Here is a 16041-nt window from a genome sequence, read left to right as displayed (position 1 = left end):
CAATACTTTTTGAACAGACCTTGTAAGTGTATCCTTTCGTTATACTAGACCACAGTCACAAACAAAAATATTTCCCACTTCTTTCCTCTCACAGCAAAAATAAAAGAACTCCTACTTCAGAACATAGTTACCTCATCTGTATGCCCCTTCCTTTGCTGATACTCTTGAAAGGGAAGCTGACACACATGTTTTCTTCATTCACAGTCACACAGTCCAGCATGTTTTAAGCAAAAAGACTGAAAGTGTCTGAGGCTCCTGTTCACGTAATGGCCATGTACAAGCATTGCATTTATACTAGAAGATCATCACTCACCCAGTAGAAACTATGAGCAAACACGGCTTCGTTCTGTTTCTTCCAGGAGTAACATGCTCCCTCCCAGGCATGCACCTTGCAAATCTCCCCTGTGCACTGCATGCACTGTGGGCAATGCAGTGTCTGCCTGTTCTGAGGAATGGGTTGGGGCTTTGCCTTGCTGCTCCACCCCTCTCCTGGACTAAGACAGGGTGAAGGGAAGGGGTGTAGAGCAGCCACCGCTGCTTTGCCTTTTCCCCAGATGAGGGACCACACTGTTTGGGGTTGGGGCTTTGCCCTGCTGCTCCTTTCACTGTGCTCCCAGACACTGGGAGCAGAACAGAGGCAGCTGCTCTTTGCCTATACCCTGGACTAGGAGACCTCCGTCTGAGAAAGCCACAACAAGTCTTTAACTGCTACTTCAGTGCATCTTAGGGAATAAGAAGTATGGAGCAGTCACTGCTTCCCACCCATTCCCCCAACCAGGATCACTTCATCTGGTGAAGGTGCAAGAGAGCAGGACTGAGTTGGCAGCTGCAGGCTGAACACCTGTTTTATTTCCTTTCCCACAAATATTTCGAGCAGATTTTTCAGAAATTTCTACTACTAGAAATGAACTCCCATATGTAGCCAATAATGCAAAAACTCGACTAAACATTATATACATTTTTTCTGTCACACAGGTGTCAGACTCATCATCTGTTCTGGGCTGGATCCAGATAGCATGGGTCTTCATGGGCCAGATCTAGCCCAGGGCATGGGGTAGCTCTGGTAGCAGTGGTGGTAGGGATAGTACTCTCATTCCCACCCAGTGAATGTGGTTGCAGCTCCAGCTCCTGCCCCATTCTGTATACCCAATGCTGGAGCTGGGGCTAGAGTAGTGCTATGACAGCAACACACAGGGTACATGGCAGCAACAGCTCTAGCTCCGTGAGGCATGCAGCACATGATGGCAGGGCCACTGGCCAAGGCGTTGGGGCCTCTTCAGTTGTGATGGGCAAAGTAGGTGTGTCAGTTCTTGCTTACCCTCCTGTCACTGATTGTCAAGTCCAGCAGGGCCTTAAGGCCCTGGATTCTGCAATAGGCCACTCCCCTCTGCCCACACACTAACTTTGAGCCTGTATCATATAAAGCTTTTTTAGATGAATGTTTTGAGTAAATTAAGAAATGGGGAAGATTATGGATTCTGTTTAGTGGTTTCTTAAAGCTTTGCCATTTGAACAGCTATAGGAACATGGATGCAACAAACATTTTTAAGTACATGATCAAAAGCACAGACTTAAATGGACTGCATATACTTCAATCAGAGTAACATTTTCAGTAGAAACAGAATTAAAGTACTGTTACTTTAGACTGGGCTACTGCTCTAATTCAATTTGATAATGTGAATTCATCAGCATAATTGATTTGATTCACAGAACAAGAAGCAGAGTCACATTATACTTGATAATCTAGAAACACATAGTAAGAGGAGTTCACATCCAGAGAGCTTACAATCAATTTTAAGTTGAGATGCATCAAAGTGTGCAATAATCAACAAGTTGTTTAACAAACTAGGGGAGGGCAAGAGGAATAGTCACAACTAGCCTTTGTAACTCTGTTCATGTGTGCACATCATAGCTGTGCTTGTGTTGTAGGTGGCCAGGTCTAGCACATATTTATTAGCATGTGCAACCCAATCCTTATGATGCAACATCTATTAAGTTTGTTGTATTTATAAAAAAATTTTCAGGATGCTAATAAAATCCGGATGGTGAGACATCTGTTAAGATTACAGCCTCTTTAAAGTCCTCTTTGAAATGCTAACAGACCACTGAAATCTTGATTTTAAACACATCCTTGATTTGTTGTCATATAATTAACCTTACTCTGTTTGCAATTATTGAAAATCAAAATCAGCTCTGCTTAAAACAACAACAAAATCTTCATTGTATTTACTCTCTGTTTTATTTTCTCTCTGTGAAATTGATTTAATTAAGTCATAGAATCCTAGGGATGAAAAAGACCTTAAGAAGGAAATGTGCATTGCCTTTCATCGCCTTTGTGTCTCCATAAAATTTTTTATGGCAGCACAAAGACCAAATAAACAGACATCCATAACCCCTTCTCACAACACAAATAGTGGCCATGACAAAAGTGGTATCAGTTTGTGCCACTACATAGTAGCAGATGTATGTTTACTTTATGGTGGGAGAGCTTGGGCAGCCTGGACCTGCCCACAGTCTCCAGCCACACCAGACAGGTCTGGGGGCTTGAGGGGGCCTGATCCTGTGCACCCTGGGACCTTTTGGGCAAGATCCAGCCCCGCATGCACTGGGAGTGCCTGCCTGGCTTTTCCCACTTACAGAGATGTGCCTCCAGGATCCCTAGGGCATGTCTAAGTAAGCAGGGAAAGTTGGGGTTTCCCTGCTTACCAAAACATTCCCTAAAGATCCCTGGGGTGCATCTCTGTGAGCAGGGGGAAGCTGAGCAGGTGCTTCCAGGGCTTGAGTGGTCCGATCCTTCTCTGGAATTCCCAGGTGTGCAGGACCAAGCCCCTCAAAACCCAGGAGAACTTGTTGCCCATTGTCCCATAGCATCACATCCCAGCACAGCTGATGTGCTTTATTTGGAGACATCTATTTCTACCCTGAAAGTCACCTAGCCCAAGTCCCTGTCCAAATGCAAGATTCACTGTCCCTAAAGCATCATAGACTGTAGGATAGTGCACAACTTCTCTAGGCAGCTTGTTCCATTGTCCTGTGGTTTTTACAGTTAGGAATATTTTCCAAGATATTTAATTTAAGTTTGCTTTGCTGTAGCTTAAGTGTGTTGCCTTGTGTCCTGCCCTATGTAGCAAGAATGCATTTCTTCAGAGTCGTCCCATGGCAGCCTTACGAAATATTTGAAACTGCTGTCATGTCCCTCCTTAATGGATGCATCTACATGTGCAATTATTATGTGGCAATAAACTCTGGTGCACCGGGATGGAGCAGCCCTGGGCTGGCAGAGCACCTGGCGGGGTGTGGTCAGCTTGCCAGCCAGGGCTGCTTCCCCTCAGCTCAGCATGCTGCAGAAGGGCTAACTGGGGCACAAGGGTGCTACAGTGTCCCAGCCTTGTCCCAGGCAGTACTATCCTACAGTGGAGTTAGTTAATTTACAGCCCCCTAATACAGGTACACATGTAAACAGTGATGCTTTACTGTGGAACTAATTAATCAGCTCTGCAGTAAAGCACACGTATAGATGTACCCAATCCTGTTTCTCCAAACTAAACTGCATTGTTCCTTCAGCCTTCTCATATGGCTTGCATTCCAGTTGCTTTATCATCTTCATCACTTCATTCTGGATCCTTTCCAGATTTTCTTCATTCTTCTTAAAATGTGGTGTCTAAAACTGGACATAGTACTCCAGCTGAAGGCTCCCCAGAGCTGTATAGAGTAGAAGAGCCACTTCCTATGACCTTCATACAAGAAATGCTCAAACCGGATAAATGTTTGGGTGTCCCTCACACTGGTCCTTTTTTCAAAGACTATCTGTCTGGATCTTTTTCTTTGACAGTGTAGCCCTAATCCCTTGACTGCCACAGGGAGTTCTTTGAGCATAAGAACTTTTATCTATTGAGCAGTTCTGAGAAAACTAGCTCTAGAGTCTAGGAAGCCTTATCTTGGACTGATTTAGCAAATAAGAGAAGTTTCTCGTAATACATTTCTCATATCCCAGGAAGCTCTTGTCCCGTTCCTATCTTACCTCATACCATTAAATATGATCAGGCTTTGAAAGTCTCCAATAGTTGGGCACTGGACTTCCTTGAAATTCCTTGGTTCATTTTTCAGCTCAGTTGGACACATTTTATGTGGCATTGAACGAGTCACTTTGCTTTTCTTTGTTCCCCACCTGTAAAACAGATAATTATCTCACAGAACTGTTGTGAGGCTTATTTATTTAATATTTATAAAATGGCCAGAGATGGCCAAGTGTGAAACAATGTATTATTTTGTTCAACCACTTGGCAAACAACTTTCTGGCCTAGCCCCAAAGAACGAGCGTGTATGTTCAGTCAGAGCCCTGCTCCTTTTTACCTTCCAAGGAAATCAGTACATTTGTGCAGTCTGTCTCTTTTCAAAAATGGGTGATTGTACCAGGATTCCATTCTCTTTTCCATGGAAGGGACCTACTGTTAAAGCCCCTGCCTAGTGATAACCTGCTCTGCAGCTGGGGCTTAAATTCACTTTCTGTTTAAATGTTTTCATAAAACAACCAAAGGAGAATGCTTGAAAGCAGTATGCTTCATCTGTCTCTGTCTGCTGGAGTAAGCAGACTCCCCACCTATGCTGAGCTCCAGACCTGAGACCCCTCATGGCAGCATGCCATTCTAGTCTAAGCCCAAGCAACAGTTTGATTTAATATTCACTATTGTTCTCTTCAGTTAATTTTTAGAAGCATAGGTAATCTCCTGATGAGTCATTGGGAAACTGGCTCATTTTTAGAGTAGTCCAGGCACACTGTGCCAGGAAAGACAGAGGATTTGTGGCTGCTGGGAAGCTGCACTAGAACTTGTTCTTGGGAGGAACAAATCACAGTTGGTTTCCCTTGTCATAAACCCTTGATCTCCCCTACCCTGCACTTCTGAGAAGGACTGGCCTTTTTTTGTTTTTGGTTCCCAGCCTTTCCCCCCACATCCAGTACATGACATTTTCAGTCCATTTATGCTGGGATCTCATAGGAAGCTGGAAAGGTCTCACTGTGCTTGGGAAAGTCAGGCATACAGAGCCCAAGTAAGAATGTATGAGAGGACTTGATGACGTACTAGAGATGCATTCTTCATAGCAGAATCCAGAGACTGAGTTGATTTGTCTTTCAGACTTCATGGAACTAGTAATAATTATTACAGTCAATTCCAAAAATACATTTATACTGCTTCCTTTTCTCCTTTTAGACTTTCGCAACTACTTACAGTGTTTATTTTCATGCAGTAATGAGGTCACTTGAGATCATTCAGCAGAAACAGTATAATGTCAGCCTCTTGTAATCCTGTTAAAAAATTACCCATTGAAACGGATATTTATATGAGTCAGCAGGACTATTCAGTGTGACTTTGGATAGTTTCTGTTGAAATTAAGTACAAGGCCCTGACTCCAAAACTAGTGCATTATGTAACCACTGGAGTAAGTGTCCTCTTAAACTTTCAGTGAAAGCTTAAATATCTCACAGTCCAAGTCTTTCATTGAGAGTCTGAGCTAAATCGTTTGTGAGAGAGGTTGAAAAGACCTGTAGTCATCTTGTGCATCCCCTTGGCAATCTTCATACAGGATTGTTCTTCTCACTGTATTTTTAATGTTTGTCTGGGTTTGCTTTAAATGTTGCAATTAAAAGGACATGTGCCATATTCCATGGGAGGCTCTTGTGCAGTTCTGTCAGTCATTCTTGTTACTGTTTTTTCTAGATTTTCTTTTCATTCCATTGTCCCTTTTATACTTTTCCCATATTCCTCTAATAGTACCTATCAGACCACCTAAATCACTTCCTGTCATCAGGGTGTAGAGCCAGCATTCAGTTATAAACCCCTAACATGAAGGTGAATGTATTTATATTTTTATTTATTTTTTCCTTATGCATCAAACCCACCAGGATTTTAATGATTAAGTTACTCTGAATTTATGCCAATTTGTCTACATCTTTCTGAAACTCGTAACTGTATGTTGTATTGTATGTGTATTCTTATCAGGGTAGCAGAAAGAAACATAGTTGATACTCTGTAACATAGTGCTTCTGCATCCCCACCTCTCTTTCTGTTAGGTCTTTCCAACGGTCTCATTTTCACTTTTCCCGACAGTATTTTGAACACCTCTAGCTTTTAAATTACTTGTTCTCTGTCAATACTATATTAAAACTAAAAGATTAGTTCAGTTTACAGACATATTCTGATTAAAGAAAGAGAATAAATTGCCTTATTTTGAGTCAGTGTTAAGATGTGCTTTGCATGCTTGTAAACACGCAAGGCATGTCTTGATTGCACGTAAATTCGTAATTTATATACCCATGACTATGCAAGTCCTATCTGTTTGATATATATTTAATTTATTTTTCTTTATATTTAATTTTAATTATTTTTCTCTTGAACTAATTTAGAAATTACTCTTCCGTTTCACTAAGCTATTCCACATCTTTAACCATCCACGTATTATTCTTTAAGATCATGTTTAACAAGCATTGTTCTTTCTTTCTTGCTCTATTTCAGCCTTCTGATATATAAAGATAATCTCCATGCTACTAATTAAATCAGGGACATGCATCAAGACTTTTCATACTGATTTTCTGATCCAAATGGAATAATATACCTTAATAAATTAAATTTAAGAAATGTGATTTTTTTTTTATGATCTTCCTAAAATTGATTCTTGAGCAACTGCAGGACATGTTTTACTCTCTTCTTTTCTCTTTATATGTCAAGCACAAATCATTTCATATTAATTTGTACTACGGACCTGTAAAAAAAAAAAATGATGATGTTAACATTAATCTGTTTGAGGCTTACATGCTCAGTGATCATATGGCTTGTCTATATTGCAGATTGCTGCATTCATTGTGTGATCATCTGAATTCCAAGTCTTTTTTGCTTGTATTCCCTAAGAGCCAGGCCATGACTGATGTTGCATGCTGTTGCAAAGAAGTAGAAGAGGCAAAGGACCTTTTATTTATGTTCATCTGCACAGAAGGGACGAAGGACCTTTTATTCCTTTGCACCATTGTGTCTTGTGTGCTGGGGAGACTATGCTGACGAAAGTCAGTGTGTAACCCTTCGCATACAGAGGCAGAGGAAAAATGGTGAAGCCTTGACCGCAAATGGGTCAGACATCTTAGTCATCACAGGGATTGGCTACAATAAGTCCCACTAAGTACATTACAGTTTATTTCCTAAAAAATTATTTCATCTTAGGACCATTGAAACGAATATTTATACAAGTCAGCAGGGCTATATTCAGTGTGACAGCAGGGAGACCAAGAAGAAGATTGTGATTCCCTCAGTCACAATATCCCTTCTCATCTGCTTCTCAGCTGCATACCACATGGCCCCTTGCTATGGGCAAAATCACCAAAGAATGATTTAGTCCTAAGTAAATGGGTAGTTTTGTGTTACATGCCAAACTGTAAAGCCTAGTGAGTTAGATATTTGAATATTTCCAGAAGTTGATCAGTAAGTGTGTGTTTGGGACATATGAGCTTATTCTTCACTAAATATAGACATTGGATTTATGACGCATTATAACCTGCCTGACATCTGATACCCCAAATAACCTCTCTGGTATTTACCAGCTATATTCTTATCACCAGGTCTACATTTCCCTCCTCCACCCCCACCTGTTTCTTGCCCATTAACTGCCTCAGTTTGCATTTTCACTGACTGCTGCATACTGGCCCCTGGCTTCTATTCTATCCAGGAAGAACAGAGATCAACTGCAGACACTTTCTTGGCCTGAAGAGAAGGGTGTTTTTACCTAAAAGCTTGCAAAGAAGAATTTTTCCAACAATTTTAGTTGATCTAATAAGATATCAAATTTACCCAAAGAACCTTGTTTGTGTACATTAATGCATTTGTAGATACTGCCAAAAATAACTTTTTAGCCTAATTTTTATTTGTCGTTTAATTTGTAGAAAAATTTCAGAAAGTATTCCTTTGTCAAAAAACCCTGACAACTTTAAATGTTTAATTTATCCAGTTCTTTCAAAATGTTGTGTATTTATCTGAATTACTGTATTCACTCAAATCTAAGATGAATTTTTTCCCCAGTCAGTGCGCGGGGGTGGGGAATGGGGAGCCTTGTCTTGGATTTGACTACCTGCTGGGGACAAGTGGTAGCTCAGCTCTGGCTTTGACCTCATGCCCCAGGCTGAAGCCAGAGCTGAGCCTTTGCCTGCACAGGGCTAGAATAGCTTATTTGTCAGGAGAGGAGGCACATGGCCAGGGGGAGTGTGTGGGAGACCATGGGGAGGCAGGGGACCTGCAGCCTACCCTTTCATGCCTATGCTGGTCCCCTTGCTCCCTGCTTACCCTATCTGTTCACTCCTGCAGTGTACATTTGGTGCACAATTAAAAATTAATTTTAAGTTTCCAATAAGATGTGAAAAATTCAATCTTAAAATGTGTCAAATATACTTAATAGATTGCATTTTCTAAGGGAGTTTTTATATCTTTCCACAAGTGCAAGTGAAAAATATAACCAAACTACATTCTCTTCTCCTATTTGAAATCACCAGAGTAGCAATTAAAGGAAATAGTTGTAAGAGCTCTTTATGGTGAATAGAAACATATTTTTCCTCCCCTTTTCTCTGTACGTTGTATTTAAATGACTTTATACCTTTCTATTTAGTACCTCTGCTCACTGCAAATCCATTTGTCATATCTGATGAAGTAGACTTTCTCCTATGAAAGCTGATGCCTCTCTGAACAAGTAATCTCCAAAGGTATCTATACTTGTGCTCCAGAGCAGGGGTGGGAGGGCGTTTAAATTAGAGTGGCTCTCAGGAGCTGCTCTGATTAAAATGTCCATAGTGTCTTGTGTACTCAATGTCCCACACTTCAAAATGGCAGTGGGGGTGCCGTAAGTAAAGCTCATTCAATGAGCTTTAGTTAAAGCACCCCCACCACCATTTTGAAATGCAGGGACAGTGAGACTGCTGGAGCGATCTAATTAGAAGGCTCCAGCAGAATCAATTAATCAAATGTCCCACACATGTATAGGCACCCTAAGTTGCCACCACGCCTTGCCTTCTGCCTTGAGAAACAATAAGGAAAGGGTGTTTTTCAGATGGACTGAGCAGCTTTACATTAATAGCAAATGTCTCTTCTGCCTTCCACATTGGTCTTCACAGAGTGCATGTACATGTGTGCTTTATTGCAGTTGACTAATTAGCTCCACAGTAAAGCGTCACAGTCTATATGTGCACCAGTATTAGGGTGCAGTAAAGTAATTAACTCCTCTGTAGCATAGTACTGTTGGAGACAGTACAGGAAACCCTTCCTATTCGCAGGTTTGGCATTTGCAGTTTCAAATATTTGTGAATCCTGAACCCACATCTTAAATACACTTAAAGGAGCTCCTCGGGAACTTTGCACTTGCTGCCGCCAGGCTCCTGCTGCCGCCACCACATTCCCACTGTCACCACCCCCACCCCCCCCAGCCGCTGGGGGCACTACATTCATGAAGTTCATGAATGCAGTGCCTTATTTGCAGATTTTGCCATTTGTGGGGGATACGAGAATGGCGAGGGTATACCAGAGTAACTTGATCCACCAGAAAGCATGTGTAGACTGATGGGGGCTGGCTAGGGCATAAGGATGCTAAAGTACATGAGCTACCTGCCACCCAGCCCTGGACAGTAGCACATTCGCACCCCAGGCAGCCTCTCCACCATCTGACACTGCCACCCAGAACCCAGGAATGACCTCCAGTGCCCCCTGCTAGTCTGGGGCTGCTCCACCTCTATTCAAACTGCTGCGGTCCTGGGCTTGTACGTAAATACTGGACCTGGGAGCAGTTTTGTCCAGCATGAACTGTGCCAGAGTTTATCATGTCACTTTAATAGCACGTGTAGATATACCCACAGTTTGGGTGGTTAGCCTTCTGGACATGATTTTAAGCTGGCTTTGGTCTTCCTAGAACATTTTAGGCTTGTCTACATTAGAAAAGTTATACTGGTCCAACTGTGTTGGTTACAATCAAGGTGGACTGATTTAAGTCATGGTGATTTAAATCATCAGAGAGAATGTCTTACTTTATGTTAGCAATTTTAATCAACTTCTTCATTTGTAGTTCACTGATTTTCTAGGTAATGTTTGTTTTCTCATTGGGTGATATATAGTCATTGAAACTCATAGTTCAACTATTAAGAGCCCCTACACTTGAGCCTTTATACTTTAACTATAGACTTTTATAAAAGCAATTATATTGCTCACTATTTCCACATTATTCATTATATATACATTTTTAGTATATTTGAAAAAGGCAAGTGATATATTGTTCATTTACTAGATACTTAAGTTTTTGCTCATGATTTGTGTCAAGCAGCTGTATTAGAATGATAATTGGAATGTAATGCTGATGAAATACATAATGGTGTTTCCTAAGGTCAGAGGCTGGGTCCTAAGCCTGTCATTATTTAGTTAGATTCTTGCACCTAACAGTACGTCACCCGTGCCTCTCCACAGTATCAAGTCCTTAATAGAATTCATAATGGATTACAGCATTTTCATAAAGCATTATTCAAAAGTTAGCTGCGTTTCCCCTGATTCTTTCTTTTTACAGAAAAGCACCCAGCTTCTATCTTAAAGTTTTTGATATAGGCTTATGGATTCAGTATATTTTTTAATGTTTTAAGGGTGTTCATAAGTTTAGGCTTAAAGAAATTCAACTATCTTTTTAAACTTTTTTTTAGCGAAGTAATTGTATTTTAAATAATCTGTTTTTATAAATTCTGTTAGACACTATGACTTGTTTTTAGTTGGTGTAGTAATACTGCCATCATTCATAAAGTAGATGCACTTATACCAGTGTAAATATGCCTTATAATGCCATAATTTATATCAGTTCCAAAATGGAATAGTTTCTTTTGGTCTAAGTACTTCCACAGTAGTGTAACTGCATTTACAGTAGGAGTCTGTGTAGCTGCTCACAAACAGCAAAGCTTTCTCATATAGACAAATCCTTAATCACAAATTTCAAATAATCATTTGGAAGCTGGAAGCCTTTGTGCTCCTGTGACTCTTGAAGCCATGTCTGCTATTCAGATGAAAAGAAAAATCTGTAATTTCCTTTCCAATAATTGGACCACCTTCAGTGGAATCTCATGGCTGAGGAGTCTTGGTCTTGGGTGCAACTGAGGCAAAAGGAGGCCTGGAATGGGCAGTACTCTTCCTTACAAATAACTGGGAGTGTTCTCTGGATATATTTGTATAAATATGGAGAGGACATTACAAACTTGTCAACGCCTCATCTTTAGCATTTTTAAACAAGGGTCAGAACCTGCTGTAATATTTCAAGCATTGCTCTCTTTCTATGGTACAGTGCAAGGTTTGCTTGTTTTTAAATCCAGCTTGAGAGAGGGGCTGAAAAGAATGTTCTTGTAAACCTTTCTAGATTAAATTATTACTTCGCAACAGCAGGGGACTGGATTCAGTGACCTGGGAGATTCCTTCCAGTCTTTGGTCCCCTGTTTCATCTATCTAACCTCAAAGTAGTAAAGGTTCTAAGTTAAAACACCATTCGGATACTAGACTAGGCATATGATAGCCTAGTAATAGATTAGGATCCACTTCTGTCTTTGAACATCTGTAACTGACCAAATTACATCCTTTTTCTCCACAGTGGGCATGTCTACACATGATTTGATCTGGGATCAGTTTACTTGTGAGTAAGCGCTCCTGGACAGGCATTTACACAGGCAAGGAAACAGGAGCACCTTATCTCCAGGGGCTGCCGGGGTAGGGACAATGTCCCCCTGCCCTCGCAACAGGGAGCTCCTGGCCCTGGCTTCTCAATCAGGGGCAGGGGACTTGAAAAGAGCTGCAGGGGAGGGGCAGGTCTCAGCTTCCTGCATTGATCTGCTGGTGGGGCAGCTAGCAGCTAGCTCCCTGCTAGCTATCCCACTGGCAGAAAGGGACAGGGGGCTGGGACCTGCCCCACTCCTGAAGCTCTTTCCAAGCCCCATGCCTTGATCACCTGATTGGTGCCTGGGGCCCGGACCTGCCCCTGACCAGGACGGTTCCCAGCCCCTGCCTCGCGTATGCAGCAGCACAGAGCTGGGTGGAGAACAAGCTCCCCAGGTCCTTTAAGCAAGGAGTCGCACCAGCTCGCACTGTGGGCCAGTACTGAGAAACCCTTGTCTCCCAGCTCGAGCTCTGTAGTTGTGAGGCTTCAGCTGGGATATCTTTATGTACCAGCGCTAGCTCCACGACCGTGAGACCAGCAGTGGGAGACCCTTTACCTACCAGCACCAGGTCCACAATCATGGGGCTGGAGCTTGGAGATCCTTTTCTTCCAGTGCCAGGTCCATGGTTGCCGCCTGCAGCAGCCTTCTTGCTGCAGCAAAATGCCACAATCTGGCCACTTGCTGGGGAACTCCTCAGCAAGCGGCTGTATCATGGCATTTTGTTGCAAACTGCATTTCTCATGAAAATCCCTCAATTTTGTGATTTTTACAAAAAATACAAAATCATGATTTAAACCAGGCCCTACTTAAAGGTGAGTGGATACCAGCCAAGAAAGAAAGAAAATGAAGCTGGAGTCAGAAAATTCAGTCCTAATCTGATTGCTGCATAGAGAAGAGGGATTTTTTTTTTCATTTTTTTGTGTAGCTGTGGTATAGTCTTTTTCTCATTCATCATTGCATCTGCAAAGTCCAGACCCAGAGCACTGTTCCATGTGCTGAACCATCTGCTGAATCCAGACTGTTTCGATTCACTAACAGATTTCAGTAATGTCTGATTTTAAGAATTTGTTTTTGTGTAGGCTCCAGTCCTTCAAAAGGACCTACAAGTGTAGAAGCTCCTACCTCTCACAAAGGTGGACATTACCATGAATCTATTGAAAGATATCTAGATCTCTTTATAAACTAAAGACCTTGTTTTATAGGGAAAATCTATTCAATCCTAACCAGTTACACTGTTTTTGTGAGAGTAACATGTGAACATGAGGACAGAAAGTTACATCTTAGCTTTTTTCCAGTTTCATTCAATTTCATGTAGCTAGGTCCTCAGTGTTTTGAGAGTGATTCAATTCATGTCTGTTTAGCATGGTAACAAATAATGAGACGCTTTTCTGTTCTTTGTTACTGAGAGGAGAAGTTGTTTCCTGTACCTGAGTGTACAAGGTAATGAACAGCTTTGAACAAGCAGTGCTTTGGGGCTTGCTGGCTGAAGAAGCCACAGATTTAAAGCTGACAATTACAGCCCCACCTCAAATTTTACTGGTACAAGAAAGGTCTGTTAATAAATTAGGGTAGCAGTATTTCCCAACCAGTGTGCCATCAGAAATGAACAGGTGCACCACCGAATTTTGCCATGGCAAGGAGCTGCAATAGATATGAGGATGGGGAATACCTTAACAGGTATGCTGCGGAAAATGTTTATTAATAGAAATGTGCCTTGGGCTGGAAAAGGTTGGGAAACACAGGCATAGCTCAATGTTCCTTTAGTGCTAGGCTGTCCAACATATGGCTGCAGGCTGAGTCCAGCTTGTGAAACTGTTCTTTCTGACCCACTAGCCTACTGACAGGCTACCAGAAGTTGCGGGGGGGCTGACAAAAAAAAGTATTGTCTGCCACAGAGTTTGAGGGTTTTGGGCCTCACTGGTCATGGCCATTGCTGGCAGGGGTGTGAATGAGGGCTCCAGTAGTTGGACAAGTGGCAGCTGCTTCAAGGGTCTGAGAGAAGCAGTGGCAGGGCCAAGTAGCAGCAGCAGAGCCCCAACATGCCCAGATGATTGTCACAACAGTTTGGCTCCTCTGCTGCTTGACCACCAGCCTCAGACCCTCACTGCTACCTCTACTGGATGCACTGCTGTTGCAGGCACTGGCCCTGGGTATCCAACCTGGGAGGAACCCCATGATCGAGATCCAGCATAGGGCCCTGGGTGAGTTTAATGCTCCTGCTTAGTGAATCACTATATTCTAGCTTCTGATATTTATTGGTATCTATATTCAGATGATTTCATGCTCAATGATGGATGACATTCAGTTAAAAAGCTGACCTAGAGGGAAGTAGGGTGGTGAATACCTGATTCTGAAGACTGATTCCTAGAAAAACAAAATAGGAAATTAAAAAAAAAGCCCTTCTAGGAATCGCACCAACTTCTTGTCTTTCCTTCTGCGTTTGACCGTAATTATGGGTAATAGAAACAGGAAGTGCTGACTTCCTATATTTGCTTCAGTGAGTTATGAACATGCTGGGGAGGGAGAGGAGCTAGAGAGAAGCTTAGCCTCTGGCCCTTATGTTCAGGTGAGCTTCAGGGATTGCTTTTGGGAGGGTTTGCATAGGGGTTTCTAGTGTGGATAGTCTGCAGGCCCTTGTGTGAAGGGAGGCCTGGGGAATACCCCTTGATAATTATATAGACATACCCATCCATGTCCACTTGTCAGTAAGGTCAGCAATAGTATCAGGTTATCATTATAATTCATATCTCTAATACTTACTGCATTACTTACTTCTCACATAACACACGTCCCAAAATAAGGTACACGCCTTGTTTTTAGGAAGGCAGAATGAATAATGAAGGATTTTTCCATGGTTACGGTTGCATAGAACAGTGGCAGAGCCTAATCTTCAGCTCACCTTCCCCTTTTTGCATCGGGAAAATCTGAAATTCTAGCTGCTACCACAATGGGCTGATCTATGATTTTGCAAGGAGCCAAAGACTGTTTGTAGGGCTGTGAAGTAGGAAAAGACACCAGGAATAGCCAATAGGCAGCAAAATTGTCTCAAGAAAGTTTAGATCGATGGAACATCGAGGCCATTAAAAAGGAGAGATGGTTGTTAACACCTCTGAAGCGAAGAAGAATGAGATATTAAGACAATTGACTCCATCAATTGCCTGAATAGAAATGCTACTGCTGCTGCTGGATGAAGCAGAAATCAAAGTGGGTTGCTTCTATTCTGGCAAGAAAATCAGCCTTCCTGCTTAAGACATGCACCCCAAATTTGGGGGGTTGATTTTAGGTGTAAAAGTGCATGAGATATGCAACTAAATATGGCATGACATTGTCGTGGGTAATGTAAACAAAGCTAAAGTATTTTCTTGGTATTGTGCATGTTTTGAAGATTAAGAAAGGATAGAGTACAAGAATCACAAGCAAGTCCCAGAGCACCAGTATCTGATGTATTGTGATATATTATTCTAGTGCTCTGGGAGGATCGTCTGCCCTTCACATCCCAGCCTTTCCAAGTGGTGGCTGCCTTATTGACTATGTACCCCAAGTCTGCCAGCTGCTAACTAATAAGGTGAGTTTAGTTCCCTTTTCTTTTGGTGTTCCACTGAATTTTAAAAACACATTAAGAAACCATTCTGGAGACAGAGGGTTTTTAAAACTGAATGATTCGTGTATATAATTCACGTAATACTTTCTTATACTGGATGCTGAGAAACATTAAGCACCTACCTATCCTACTGAATTCTTATTTGCAAGGACAGAACTTCTGTTGAGGTGAAACTATTGCATGGGCTTTCTTACTGAATCAAGATATAATTTAGGATTGTCACTGCAACATATTGCTGTTCTTCTCCTATATAAATACAAACGTATAGTCAATACATCTTTCTACTGGAAGACAAATCTCTCTTTAAGATTTTATACCATTTTCATCACTGGAGATTCTGTGCAGGTTAGAGAGGGTCCTCTTACAGTAAGTTTATCTATGATAAATCATCCAAATAGACTGAATCATCTTCGCTAATGGATGTTGATATAGTAAAGTAATAGCCACTTAACTTGCCTTTACTGCAAAGCTGTATTCTGATTGGCTTACTGCTGCAGCCAAAAAAAAAAAAAAAAAAGAGAACAGGGTTATTCATAAAGATACAGTATTTTGAAAAATTCTCAAATGATTTTAGTTTAATCTTTAACTTAGAAGACCAACTTAGAGCCAGACATGCAGGATTCTGGTTACTATACATTTACTCTTTGTATTTTTTTATTTGTTTAAATGAGGAAAACAAATGTCTTTTAGGAAAGGTTCCTTTAAAACGTATTTCCATAATTATAATGGAATCTATCTT

At 41.5% G+C, this 16041-nt stretch overlaps 1 protein-coding gene across 1 annotated transcript in view; it reads left to right on the top strand.

Annotated features, from left to right (window-relative positions):
- Positions 1–16041, top strand: part of BRE (brain and reproductive organ-expressed (TNFRSF1A modulator)) — a 288488-nt gene that overhangs the window by 213758 nt on the left and 58689 nt on the right. The window contains exon 8 of the mRNA XM_019549599.1: positions 15167–15266. Within this exon, the coding sequence (XP_019405144.1) occupies positions 15167–15266 (100 nt within the window). The remainder of the gene's footprint in view (positions 1–15166; positions 15267–16041) is intronic.

The sequence above is a fragment of the Crocodylus porosus genome, unplaced genomic scaffold, assembly GCF_001723895.1.
Source record: "Crocodylus porosus isolate Cpor-Errol unplaced genomic scaffold, CroPor_comp1, whole genome shotgun sequence".
Classification (NCBI taxonomy): Eukaryota; Metazoa; Chordata; order Crocodylia; family Crocodylidae; genus Crocodylus; species Crocodylus porosus.
The sequence above is the reverse complement of the archived record's forward strand: the minus strand, read 5'-3'. Positions and strand labels throughout refer to the sequence as shown.